This window comes from Saccostrea cucullata, unplaced genomic scaffold, assembly GCF_032062105.1.
Source record: "Saccostrea cucullata isolate Sc308-1 unplaced genomic scaffold, CSIRO_AGI_Scuc_v1 ctg69, whole genome shotgun sequence".
Classification (NCBI taxonomy): domain Eukaryota; kingdom Metazoa; phylum Mollusca; class Bivalvia; order Ostreida; family Ostreidae; genus Saccostrea; species Saccostrea cuccullata.
The window spans coordinates 188,493-203,084 of NW_026939160.1; the positions used below are offsets into that span (position 1 = coordinate 188,493).

Genomic DNA, 14,592 nt, shown 5'->3' on the forward strand with positions numbered 1-14,592 from the left:
CTTGAGCATAATGTTTGCTGTACTGATTTGTATGATTCATTAGTTGCACTCTTGTAATTCTTATCTGTTTTTAATTTAATAACATAAATGAAAGAAATGGGTTATAATTTATTTTTGTAAATAAAATTTTTGATTTGTTTGATCCATGTATTAATCTTTAGAATTCAGAAAAAGAATAAATAGGTTGGGCATTTTTTTCCTTACGGGCAGCTGTGATGAATCAAAAAATACAGTCAAACCTTTATATCTCAACCTTGATGGGTTAAGAAAACAGAGAAATGTCAGAGGATTAAAGATACTAAGGGTGAAATTGAAAAATAATTGGTTGGGACTTCCAATTCACTTGGACATAGCCATGCTATATTCAAGAAATCTTTGTTTGGATGCCAAAGTTCAACTGTATTATATGTACTTTTTTGCAAATGAAAATTTTCCCTGTTGTAACTTTAAAGTTTCTCAAATATGGATCAAGGAACTTGGATTAAAACTGGATTTATTTATGATGACAAACAACAATGAGGAAGAGAAAAAAAAAGAAAGGTTTGATGTCTGGTCTTAATAGCCATGACTACAAAGAAAGGAAACATGTTTCTGTTAAGTAAAAAGGCAATGCATTGATTAAAAGTGCACTCAGCAGGAAAGACTGATTAATTACTGTCAAATTAGAGTGCAAGAATAGATCATCCACAAGTTTTTGGTTTGTTTCTTAATTTGCCAAAATCAAATTTTATAAGTTGATTTTTTTACTTAGCTGGTTTGTGGTTATTGTGTCAGATTTTATTTTTTTCAGAAGTTGGAATTTTTTTTGGAAATGAAAGCATTGCAGATTAAAATTGAGAATGAATATGAGATTAGTATTAACAAAAACGCTTGTTTTGTAAAGGAAATTGATTTGTATTCTTTGTCTTATTTTTTTCAGAAGTTGAAATTTTTCTGGAAATGAAAGCATTGCAGGTTAAAATTGAGAATGAATATGAGATTAGTATTAACAAAAACGCTTATCTTGTAAAGGAAATTGATTTGTATTCAGTGTCTTTAAAAGGAATTTGAAATTTGTTTGATTCAAAGGAATGTGCTGATGAGCAGACGGTTCTTCACTAGGTAGACTTGATTATTTATTACAAGCTGCCTGATGAAGAGCTGTCCTGTTTTAAGGCCAACACAACCTAAGTTTCAGACCATCACCTTTTCACTCCCATGTATTTCTAAGGCAAACATGTAATTAACTAACAATTTTCTTTGAATGTCAAGATTGAAGTACTGGAAAGTTCTTTCATCCCATTCCTTAACAGGTCGTTTCCCTTTGTAAAGGTGACTGACGTCAGCTATGAGCATACGACCGCAATTATAGTCTAATGAAAAATACACGGTATAAATTGCAAAATATTTTTCTATGTGAACATTTCAGAGGGGAGTGAATTGCCTTGGTGTACTCCATCTGTAGGGTATAAACATTCAGTGTGACAAACAAGGCAGGTGACAGGTTTCTGAAGCAATGAGGAAGGTCGTAACATTGAGCTCTGGCTGACATGATGGAAATTGTTGTGTGCTGATGTTGAAAAGGCTGACCTTATCCAGAGGTTTTAAACCTGCCTTGGTATTGATCTGTCTGGCATGTTCTCCTAGTCAGCAGTTACCCGACTTTCTGCCATTCTTAAAGCACACATGCCAATGCAGACCTTTAAGCCACTGAAGCTAGTACTTCTGACTCCACTGAAGTCATCAGTTTATAATTTATCTAGAGTGATGTATGGTATTTTGTCACCATCCTTTGCATGCTGTCTGATACTGAAATGTCATGTCTTCACCATTTTCTATAAGGCTGGTTGCACTGATATTCAATTATTCTTTTATGAAATCCATTGCAGAGAGCACTTATTTTTTCAATTTTGTGCAAAGATCACCAGTTTTTCAATATCTTTTTAATATTCGTTTGCATGATCAAATGCCATATTGGAAATCATATAATATTTGCCTCATATTCACTTTGTGTAGAAGGTCATCTTTCTGTGCACTGGATACTCCACTGTTTGACAAGCTTGGAATGGTAGTTTTTCCTTTGGCCAGCTATCTCGTGCAAATCTGAGCTGAGAGCTGCCAAATGAAGGGCTGTTGTTTCTGCTCACCAAGCAAACTTCAACATACCAATCAGGCTAGTGCATGCATGAACAAACGTCTTGTCACCTGTGTAGTGATGTGTCATATACCTCTCATCATGTATAGTGCATTGTTAGCATGCTAGAATAGCCATATAACAATAGTTTGAGATCATTCTATAAGAAGAGACAAGTGTCAATTATACTGAAAATGGAGACCCTGTTTAATTTTGAATTTAACAAAAAGATCATAGTTGTGATACAAGTTTTAGGTGAGATAGGTTATACCATGTGAATGAAAGATGAGACAGTTGATAATCTTTATATAAACTATAATATTTTAAAATGAAATGAAACTAATAAAATGTGTTTATATAAGGTAAAAGATGTGAAGTATTGATTCAGAACCATCTCATGTTGCTTGTAACTAGGTCCAGAGATTTAGCTTGGTTTTGATTGTTTAGATGTTTCCTTTGGTTACTCTGATGTAAGGGAATTCATGTCATTCATATAAACAAGACATCTGATTTGTTGCTAGTTTGTGATTTGTTTATACTGGTTACTCTCACAGGATCACATTATAACATGTACATGAATAATTGAAGACTTCATATTATTGTCAGGGCTCTTGATCAATGGACATTTTAGTGACATATGTTGTTGGCCCATGATTTCCAGACAATACAATTATTGACCTTTATTGCTAGAATGCTGACAAAAATGTCTGAATATATTAGCAAATGCATACAGATGTAACCTGGGATAGTGAAATTTTAATGTTTATTAAAGATGACATATCAGGAAATAAATATATAGAAGTGATGAGAGAGTTTGTTAATAACTTGGATGAAGTTGTATCTGAATTATATATTCCAACGACAATGCCCTGCCAACTGTATGTCTGTAGGTTGTATGCAAAGTAAGCTTGGGCTTTTTAGCCACTTTCTTTCTTATATTCAGGGTTATACAAATCAAAGTTGCAGGTATGGTGCATATATGCATACTAGGTAAATTGTATATACTGTATGTTTATGGTTCATTGACTCAATGAAATATATAGGTTTTAGAGACTTTGTTAATAACTTTAATAATTTACCTAAATTATATATCCAAGTAAATGCCCTGCCAAGTATCTTCTCATAAATTCAAAGTCATGAGTCTCTTTCTGGCTCAATCTCGGTAAACTTTCCGAAGTGGTCAGCTAAGGATATGATTTAGTGTGCTGCCTGCCACAGTCTGAGATATAATGCATATACCTGTATTTTATGCTCCCGTTGACTTTCTGAAATTTTTTTCTCAGGTTTTATGCTCCCGTTACTCTGAATCCAACTTCTACATTTTATGCCCCAGTTATTCAGAATCCAACTTCTACATTTTATGCCCCAGTTACTCTGAATCCAACTTTTACATTTTAGGCTCCAGTTACTCTGAATCCAACTTCTACATTTTATGCTCCCGTTACTCTGAATCCAACTTCTACATTTTATGCCCCAGTTACTCTGAATCCAGCTTCTACATTTTATGCCCCAGTTACTCTGAATCCAGCTTCTACATTTTATGCCCCAGTTACTCTGAATTCAACTTCTACATTTTATGCTCCGGTTACTCTGAATCCAACTTCTACATTTTATGCTCCTGTGGCTCGAATCTAACTTTTACAGCACTATTGTGTCAATAATTATCAACTCTCTCTCTTGAAAATCAAATTATGGGTTTAAAATCAATTGTTAAGTATGACAGTCAGTTATTTTTGTCTTCAGTCAATTTATTACATTAATTTTAAATGAGCAAGATAGAAACTTAAGGTAATTAAGGAAAAGGTAAGAGTCAGCAGACGGAAAGTATGAAATATTTTTGCGTTGAATAACAAGGTTATTTGAAGATAAATGTTAAGTTTGAGCTTAAAAGTAAAAATCTTGCAGCATAAGGGAAGTGTATATGTCATTAAGGTAACTTATAGATTGCATTTGAAGTCAGTCATTGTACTTTGGTTGCCATGGAGATTTATTAGTCTCTTGTTGAGTACTTCAGATAATTTAGATATGGTACTCAAGAAACAAATTTAAAGATAAAAATAAAAATGAAATATTGAAAAAAAAAAATGTATATAAAAGAAATAAAAACAAGTTGAGCAACAGGAAAGCAAATTTACTTTTTTATAAAAACTGAAATCAATATAAATTTATTAGTTATACTTATTGATTTGATCTTTATCAAGCTCTTCTATATTAATAGTATACAACACAATTCTTGTTTAAATCAAATGTTCCTTTTTTTTTTACCTCAGTCGATTTCTGTATGAACATTTTCCAGGTGTCACTGATTACCTGACGACAGAGATTTCTACCTCCAAGCAGAAGCGCTTTAACCTTGTCAAATTTATAGACACGCCTGGCTTAGTGGATGGAGACATGCAATATCCATTTGATGTCAACAGAGCCATACTTTGGCTTGGTAAAAATCTTTAATTTGCATCTTTTTCATGTCCAATGATTAACTTGTCGGCAGGTTAAGCCAATTAGTCACAATGAAGATTCAAAGGAAAATTGAAGCATTTTTTCAATAATTATTATTTAGTTTGCAAAACCTAACTATTTTAGCAGCATATATTCCTTTGATGATGCAAAGGGGAAAAAAGAACTAAATATTGAAAGAACCTATGTTTTACATGCAACTTCAATCAAGCAAATTTGTTTTTAATTTTTAGATTTATAATAAATGTGTCGAACATTTTTGAATACAGAAATAGAAGTATTTTCAGGTTTATCTCAGAACATTGTAGAAATATTAGGTTTTTATCAATTTTTTTCTCTAACAGGGGAGTTGGCTGACCTGATATTTGTCTTCTTTGATCCGATTGGTCAGGCCCTGTGTAAGAGGACATTGAACATCGTGGAAGAGCTGAGCAATAACCATTCGGAGATAATGAGATTTTTTCTTAGCAAAGCAGATGAGGCTGGGGATGAGGGGGATAGACAGGTAACAATTTAACATGAAAATTCTTCTTTTTTTTTTTTTACTTTTGGTAACATGAATATAAATATCTCAAATATCAGATATATCCAAGTTAGTTGAATGTCAAAAACCACTATTTAACTTCAATGTTTGAAATTTTCCAATATCTTCATTTGGAGATACGGGTTTTTTTTTAAACCCCTTTTTGCTTTAAGGTAATTTAAGATTTGAACATTTACGGTAGAGTAAAAGGGAAAAAAATTACCATGATGTTTTGATCATTTCATGTGACCGATAAAAACACAAACGGATGATAGATATATGTACAATTGTATAAGTAAATTTCATTTGTTTCCCTGAGCACAATTCAATAAAGGGAAAGAAATTATTTTAAATCTCTTTATATGTAATTTTTTCATCCTATCAATTATATAATTCTCCCAATTATCCTTTATCTTATTTAACTGCTTCCCATTCATTTTGCTTAGCTGTTATAGAGAATTAACCACAATGGCTTAATATGCTTTGCTTCCTAGATTCATAACTATGGATATCTTTCATGCTTTGGTTGCAGAGAGTCCTAATGCAAATTGTACAAGAACTTTGCAAGAGACCCAACCTAAATCGTACAGGGTTTGAGATGCCAACGATTTTCATTCCAAACATGAATCAGAAAAACAGCACCTGTGTGAACCAGATTGAGGATGTGTGTCAAGACATTGAAAAAACCATCAACCAAACCATCCAGAACACTCTGAATTCACTGGAGCGTGACTGTGATCAAATAGCGGAACTGGTGGAAACAAAACTGAAAGAGAATGCGTAGGTTCTTCACTGGGGAGAAATTATTGAACAGAACCAACGGACTGTTCATATTCATTCACCCCTACCATGAATTCCATTATTAAGATGACATACATATTTTCCCCATATTTGAATATTTGGTGATTCTTTTCTTACTCTTGCACTAATTTCACCCCTACATTGCATGATAATTCCTAATTTTAAGAAATAATTAACAAATTATTTCTACAACTTTTTTATTCACCTGTGATTGCATATTTGAGTAATCATTTCATTCTTCCGTCCACAAATTTTCTGTTTTTTCCTAATAACTTTTTTTATTGTAGTCCAATTAAGTTCAAATTTGGTATGATAGTTCACATGTCCTCTGGTTTGGAGCTGGGTGGTTTTCATATTTGAATATTTGGTGATTCTTTTCTTACTCTTGCACTAATTTCTTAGCTGAAGCAAGTTGTGTTTTGAGTATGCATTACGGTGACAAATCATTGCACTGATAAGTTTAAGTCTGTTCTAATTAAAGGAGGAAGGGGGGCTTTAAGAAATAATAAACAAAACCAAAAAGCATACTACTTTACTAACAAATTATTTCTACAACTTTTTTATTCACCTGTGATTGCATATTTTTATTTGTTATTGTTCTAATGTCTATTTACTACATTTGACTTTCCAGTTGTCACATTTGAATAATCATTTTCAAAAACTTAATATTTTGCTGACATAAGCTATTTTAGATTCGTACCTAGAAATACGATTAGAAAGTTTCCACCATCAGAACTTTGAGCTTTTAGAAAATTTACTGTCAATTATAATTGAAAAATATAATAGGGATAAAAAAGTACACTTTAATGTTTTTGCAGGGAGACAAGCAGTGAAAACCTATCTGCACGATTTCGGGGAGCCAGCTTTGGGTTGCTGGGGGTGATCATGCCATTCATCATGCTGACCACATACCTCATCTCAACACAACAGAAATTCATGAAAGACATCCTGGGAGAAAATATTTTGGATACATTGGGGATTTATTTGGTATTAAGAACTGCAAATTCTCCTGGATTCAGGCTAACTGCCGAAAAATACATCACTGTTATACATGTACATTTTGGATAATCTTTCTATAAATTTTAGTTTAAAGATAATTTTATGTTTATATTTTTTTTTTCCTAGGGTCCTTTGGCCAGAGGTTGGAGAGCCATCCCTCCCCAGTATTCTAATTACATCCTATACTTCATCCTGTTCTTTACCATTGTAATGCTGCTAATAGCAAGATATGTCTCAAGGTATGATTTGTTTTGCAGAATTAGAACTTACAGTTTTCAGGCCATTCGTTTTCAAAAAAGGATCAATAATAAAAACTCCTGTTTCTGTCTGCTATCTTCATTTTAGTCTAGTAATACTTGATGGGTAAACTGTGCTACATGTGCAAGATTGAGATTGAACATTCTTTGTAATGGCAAAATTATCCTCTGAAAGATACACATTTTACTCTAGGCTTTGTGTTTCAAACTAAATTTTTTGATAAGCTTTAAGTTACTTATTTTAAAAACCAACAAATACAGTACATTCACTTTATTTAAAGATGATGGGAATGCTTTCTAAATGTGTGCATGAATCATATACAGATGTGGACTTTGTATAAACTTGCTGCTGAGCTAGTCTTGATTGTAAATTTAGGTGACACCTGCTACTCGGCCCAGTTCAGTTTACTGATTTAGGTCTGAACTATTGAGAACTTGTTAGTCACTCCTTTGTCAGTATATGATTTCACCAGTATATCAACATCTGTTACAACGATTTATGAAGAAAATTGCTTTACTAGGTCTGCCTCACCTGACTTGTATAAATACATACATAAGTGTATCTGGTGCCTGTGATGATTTAAATTGTACTTTAATGTGACCAACATTTAGACTTTTAAATAAATGAACAAATTTATCCTTTATTGACTTCATGCATAAAGTAAGATTTGGTTAGAAGACCCATGTTGAACCATTACTTGGTCCAGTGGATCATTAGATTAATGCTGAATACAAGCACTGAGTAATGCTTCTCTCCGTATTGGTTTAATTTCAAATAAACTTGAGACACAAGTTTAAAAAACATCAAGTTACATAATTCTGTAAGTGTAAAATGGAAAAGAAAAGTATATCCAATCCAACATTTTTTCTTGTATGAAAATATTGAAGCTACAATTTATTTACAGAAACTTTTGAAGTGAAATGATTGATTTTGTTACTGTAACAGTGATGTATTTATTAAGGACTAAGAATTTTATTCATTTGACCTCATTCCAGAACAAAGCCAACTCTTTCTCGGAAGGACAAGAAGTACTTATCAGGAGTCAGAGAGTATGTACAGAACATTGTCAAAAAGAAGAAGGTAAGGCATATGTGAATTAAAAACACGTTGGGACAACACTCTCTTTAAAGAAAACAATTTTAGATGGTAACAGACCTGTCTACCCTTCCACTTTTGGTCTATTTTTTCTCCATTCATCCGTGAATTATGTCATTAAATGTCATAAATTTCAATTTTATGCTTAAAAATTTCAGGCATAAACATTGAGCAATTTAGAGTATTCTTTTAAGAAAGACTAACTATTGCATCAGATTGATACAAACATATACATGTACACAAAATCTAAAAAGCGCTTTACATATTAAGGGGGATGTAGTTCTTTACAAGTGCAATATGGGAAATGATCATAACCAAGATGGCTTTCAAACTTAGCCTTGCAATAGGTGTTGAAATTTGGAAGAAGCAGATGTAAATACATAATGTACTTACCAGGTAGTCTTGCTTTAACAATTAAAATGACATTTGACCACTGTAAGATCAGATCTTTTGTGATGCACAAGCTATTGACCAAATACTTCAATAAAACGGTGGAATTGTAAGTTTAAGGCATTTTGGGATGTAAGAATGCAAAAGTTTTACAGAATCCAAGATTTTCTTCAATACATAATTAATGAAATCACGTAATCTTAGTCCTTTTTTATTCAGTATATAATCTTGAGTCTGATTTAGGCCTAGATGATATAAAATCACCATAAGACAAAGTATGAAGATACAAAAAATTCCTCTTTTGTCTTCAAAATTCCACCAGAATGCGGATCAAAATTACACCTCTGCATCAAAGGGTTAGACAGGTCTTAGATAAATGTAAACATTTCATTATTCCTCTAGAAGGGTGTCGGCTTTACTCTAACCTGATAGATTGATGCTTTCAAAACAGTTTAATTCATTTTTTGTACACAGTTTTATTTTTTATTTGAATGGCATTTCAATCATTGCAGCAATCCCTTTACTCGGAGTACCTGAAACAGAGTGTGGCAGACCATGACTTATGATAACAACAGTGACTACCACCAAGTCCCAAGAATAACTTCATCTGATGACTTTATCTGTTGACGGTTGTAAATTTTCCCTGCAGACCATTGAGAACTTTTCCTACTGACAGTAGAGAACTTTCCCTGTGAACAGTTGAATTTGTACCCTGTTGACAGTTGAGACTTTTCCCTGTAGAGTTTTGATTGTGTTCATTTTTCTCTTTATTACATGTTAAGTATTTTTGTTTTCTGTCCTCTTTGTAAGATATGTTAATTTTATTAGTATTGGGATCAAGATAAAAAATATTTGAATGTTTTGAGCATATTAAATGAATTTTATTTTTAAAACATTTAGTTTAACAGTTCCATCTGTGAGTGAATTGATGGAATGATTGTACATTTTTGTTTCCTTTAAAAAATGTTTGGGTTGAAAAGTGCTATCTATATTGAAGTTTTGTTTTTTTTTTTTTTATTATTAATCATTTGTTCCAAACAAGTAAATTGTTTACATATATAAATATGTTTCCTCAGTTCTTTTGTGAATAGTCATTGTGGACAAAGATTCATTTTCATTTATAACCAACATGAGGAACAATTTAGGGGTGTAATGATAATTTTTACAATGTAAAATGATAAAAGGTGAAGATCAATTTTTTTCTTGTTTTTTTTTTTTTAAATTATTAGAATCAATCAGAAAATGTTTATTAAAATGAAAAAATGTGATATTTCAGGATACATTTTTTGGGACTGCAAAGCAATTAAATTTAATTGTGTATTTTGGTTAATATACACATACTTAAATATCATTACACCCCTAGAACAAAACCTATTCCTGTTTGAAGGCAGCATAATTTATTTTGTGGCATGGTGGAATATATAGAGTAGAATTGTGTAGGAATGTATACATAGATTAGCATCGTGTGGAGGTTAAAGTTCTAAGGAGTCACAAAATGTATAATCTATTGGCAGCTCAGTTGATTAAAAATAAAATCCTTATTATTATAAATGGAGTTATTCTTTATAATTTTAGGTCACTCAGGTGACCTTATCTATCTCTTTGTCCATCATAGAATTTCCGGTACCATAAAACAGAGACAAGACCACTTTTGATCTCAGTCCCACTTTTCTACTGTGAAGTCCTAAGACTGAGATCATTATTTAGCCCATCTGACTTTTCTCGCCTTTGATGTACATGAAATTTTTATACGCCCGTCTTAAGACGGGACGTATTATGTTATAGGCTTCGTGTCCGTCCGTCTGTCTGTCTGTCTGTCCGTCTGTTAGCTTTTCTCGTGTCCGGCTCATAACTTGAATACTATAAGGCCTAGAGTTATCAAACTTTGTCAGCTGATACATCTTGGGTAGAAGGTGTGTCGCGCACAAAAAGTAGGTCGCTCTGACCTATAATTAAAAAGTTATAGCCAAATATGGAAAAATCCTGTCCGGTTCATAACTAAAAAACTATTAGACTTAGAATCATCAAACTTGGCCAGTTTATGCATCTTAGGTAGAAGGTGTGTCGCGACCTATTTCAAGGTCACTGTGACCTTTAATTTAAGTGGAATTTTTAAAAAGAAATGTCTTTATTTCTATTCATTTACACATTCAAAAAAATGTAAAACTATTGCACTAACCTTATTAGAAAAATGTTAAATTAAGAAAATACTTATTTTTTTAGCATATATACTTGACAGCAATCTATAACAAATGTAATGTATGTTAGAGAAATTCCACCACTCCCATGAGTCTAATTATCAAGCACTGGTCAAGAAGAATTTTGATAACAGAAAATTGCATGTCAAATTAGAGAGAGAAATTAATGAGTTTAGTGTGAGGAGTAGCTGTAAGAGCATCAGTGCTATCTATGTATCTATCTTGAGTATTGGGCCAAATGGGTAAGCCTTTTGGATTAAAAATAGCTCTTCTTGGATAGCCAAAGTTTTAAAATGAATTTGATGAGAAGTAATTAAAACTAATTTGATATTGCATATTAAACTATTACATAATATTGTGAACTTAAAAATTAATTTTATGGGGGTAGGGGTTGAATCTGCATGTCCATGTGAATTGCATATTAACAATTAACTGTCTGACATTAAATCTAAAAAAAAACCAATCATTGATGTTTTATACGTTTTAAAAATGTTTTATGGTAGATAGTGCAGATCCAATAATCTTTTGGGAGTAATGAGTAGACAAGCATCCAGTTAAAGATTAATTAATGTGTTCAATGTAGGAAGGCTAGCTGCATGTCTCTTTCATTACTTCAGAGCATGCTCTTAATTGTCTCCTTCGGGAATTAGACAGAAGAACTGTTGGTCAGTTTATATTTGATGGCCAGCCTTTTATTTCCAAAATTAATTAGGTATAGATTAAGTTGTGAAGATTAATTTGATATTGTTTAACATGATAGGCATTTGGCAAGGTATAGAAATCTATGAATGATGCAATATTTGTTATAATTAATGCCTACACCACATGAGATGGATAAACAAATTTTTTAAGGTGTGTAAAAATCATTGAAATCTTAAAATCAAGGTTGACATGATTTTCCTGCACTTTTAACTGTTTAAGATACATTATAATTGTAATTTTTTGACGGGCGTATCATGCTGTAGCGTGGCACTTTATTTAAAAAAGAATTGCTGTCAATGTCTGCATTATTTTGCTAAATCTGATTGAATGTACTTTTGACTCTTGACATGCCTTTCCCCTTCCCGAGATGCATCAATTGGCAAGGTTTGTTGAATATTTAATATGGACCAATTTTGACGATGCATGTTTGAAAAAGTTAAAGTCAAAATGAGGAGGTTAGAGAAAACAAGATGTGTTTGTGAAACACTGATGCCCCCTGTATGGCAGCTAATGGCAAAGGTTGAAGTTTATCAAATGCTAGTCAACTCCAGGGTCAAGGTCAAAAGGTTAAAATTAATGGTATCAATAGGAAGTTCTTTTCACATGGAATACACCTCTAAAATATGAAAGCCCTAGTATTAACTGTTCAGAAGTTATGGCCAAGGTTAAAGTTATTTACAAAGTTGGTCAATCTCTTAAGTCAAAGTCAAAAGGTCTTCATTATACTAATTGAAAGGTCTTGTCACAATGAAGACACATGACGTAAAGTATGAAAGCCCTAGCACCAACTGTTCAAAAGTTATGCCAAAGGTTAAAGATTCAGAATTTTTTGTGAAAGTGGGTCAAACTCCAAGGTCAGGAGGTCAGATTTGGTGGTACCCAAAGAAAAATGTTGTCACAGGGAATAAACCCATGAATTATGAAAGCCATAACCCCAAATAGTCCAAAGTTATGGGCAAGATTAAAGTTTTTGTGGGCAAACAGATATACAGACAGATAGATGGACAGGACAAAAACTATATAATCCTGAATCTTCAATATTTATATGGAAACATTTTCAGTTAGTGTAGATTCAATTTTGTTCAAATCATGACCCCAGGGGTAGGGTGTGGCAACAATGAAAGTTCAAAGTAGGAAAAAAAGTCAAAAATATGTGAGTATCCTTAGTAAGTGTAGATACCCCCACCCCACCCCCTCTCTTATGGGTAGGTCTGGACCACTTAGGCATTTAAGCCTTTCAATGCTGAACTGAAATTTGCTCTTTTTCCGGCCACAGTGCTCAAGAGAGTGATGTGGCCAGTAGGCTTAAAAGGAGTACATTTATATATACATGTAGATAGATAATTTATAATCGCAAAGCTTCAGTGTATTAAATGACCTCACGTTATTTGGAGGCTGACATGAGAATAATGTTGCCCTTCAATGTGGCCTTCATCTTTTAAAATGGTAAAATATAGAGGTTTTAATAGGAATGTACACTGGTCCTGAGATTTATTATTGGATGGGGTGACCTTGACCTGTGACCTGCCAGTTTGAAAAGACAAGTTTTCCCTATATATACAATGTTGTTAGACATCTTTATCGCCTGTTGCAAAACGTGTCAGACAGGAGGCCCAAGGGCCTTGAATCACTCTTCTGATAAATACATGTAGTACAACTTATCACTTCTATTTGAAGCCAATGTAAGTAATCTGTGTATATAGATAAGTCTTGAATCAACTGATAAACTTTGATAATTATAAGCTCCTTATTATTTTAAATATTCAGATATAGCCATGAGAAATATCAAAAGTAGGTCACAGTGACTTCTTTTCAAAGTACCTGAATATTCAATATAGCAATAAGATTTTAAAAGTAGGTCATGGTGACCTACTTTTTCAGTTGAACTAATTTGAAATCTCAAGATGCATCAACTCACGAAGTTTGATGATTCTAAGCCAAATAAGTATATTCAGATATAGCCATGAGATTCAAAAGTAGGTCACAGTGATTTCTTTTCAAAGTACCTGAATATTCAAATATAGCAATAAGATTTTAAAAGTAGGTCATGGTGATCTACTTTTTCAGTTGATCTAATTTCAAAACTCAAGATGCATCAACTCACAAAGTTTGATGATTCTAAACCAATAAGTATATTCAGATATAGCCATGAGATTCAAAAGTAGGTCACAGTGACTTCTTTTCAAAGTACCTGAATATTCAAATTTAAAAGTGACCTCCTTTTTCAGTTGAACTAATTTGAAAACTCTAGATGCATCAACTCACAAAGTTTGATTATTCTAAGCCAATAAGTATCGAAATATTTAAATATAGGCATCAAATTCCAAAAGTAGGTCTGACAAGGTTGTCTACTTTTCAGTTGACATATTCCAAGGACCCAAGATGCATCAATTGGCAAAGTTTGATGATTCTAAGCTAATTAGTACCCGAGAAATTTAATTATAGCCATAAAAGTTCAAAAGTAGGTCACAGTGACATACTTTATGATTGACACACTTGGAGGATCCAGATGCATCAACAGACAAAGTTTAATGATCTTGGGTTTTTAAGTGTATAAAATATGCATCTAACACAAATTGAAAATGAATTCCTGCAAAATTAAAAAAGTAGGTCTCTGTGACCTACTTTTTGTGCCCTGTCATGAAAATGGATAGGACATGTAGAGTTTGTCATGTCTTTCTTCTGCCCTTCTGTCTGTCCTATCATATTGCTTTGCATTTAGCTCAGTTCAAATCTTAGTTTCAAAGATACCATTCAAGATATCTTTGCTGATAGCTAATGATAAGAACTATTTAACTGCATCAACTTTTTTTTTTACCTTGACCTTTCCTTTGACCTTGACCTCACTTTTCTTAAATTATTATTTACATGTAGCCCATGTTTTAAAGAAACTATTCAAGATAACCTTATCCAACTTCATAAGCTAAAACATACTGATGTAAGCTATTCAAATGCATCAACATTTTTTTACCTTGACCTTTCCTTTGACCTTGAATTCACTTTGGTTAAGAAGTGCTAAAAATGCTACAATGTCAGATCTGGAGGTTCTGTTGTTG

General features: G+C 32.7%; 1 protein-coding gene across 1 annotated transcript in view; it reads left to right on the forward strand.

The window, feature by feature from the left end:
• Nucleotides 1–9,649, forward strand: part of LOC134252378 (uncharacterized) — a 33,475-nt gene extending 23,826 nt beyond the window's left edge. Inside the window, exons 5-11 of the mRNA XM_062734843.1 lie at nt 4,410–4,550; nt 4,915–5,075; nt 5,626–5,873; nt 6,713–6,881; nt 7,020–7,132; nt 8,147–8,231; nt 9,149–9,649. Coding sequence (XP_062590827.1) covers nt 4,410–4,550; nt 4,915–5,075; nt 5,626–5,873; nt 6,713–6,881; nt 7,020–7,132; nt 8,147–8,231; nt 9,149–9,202 — 971 coding nt within the window. The 3' untranslated portion in view covers nt 9,203–9,649. The remainder of the gene's footprint in view (nt 1–4,409; nt 4,551–4,914; nt 5,076–5,625; nt 5,874–6,712; nt 6,882–7,019; nt 7,133–8,146; nt 8,232–9,148) is intronic.
• Nucleotides 9,650–14,592: the final 4,943 nt, after the last annotated feature.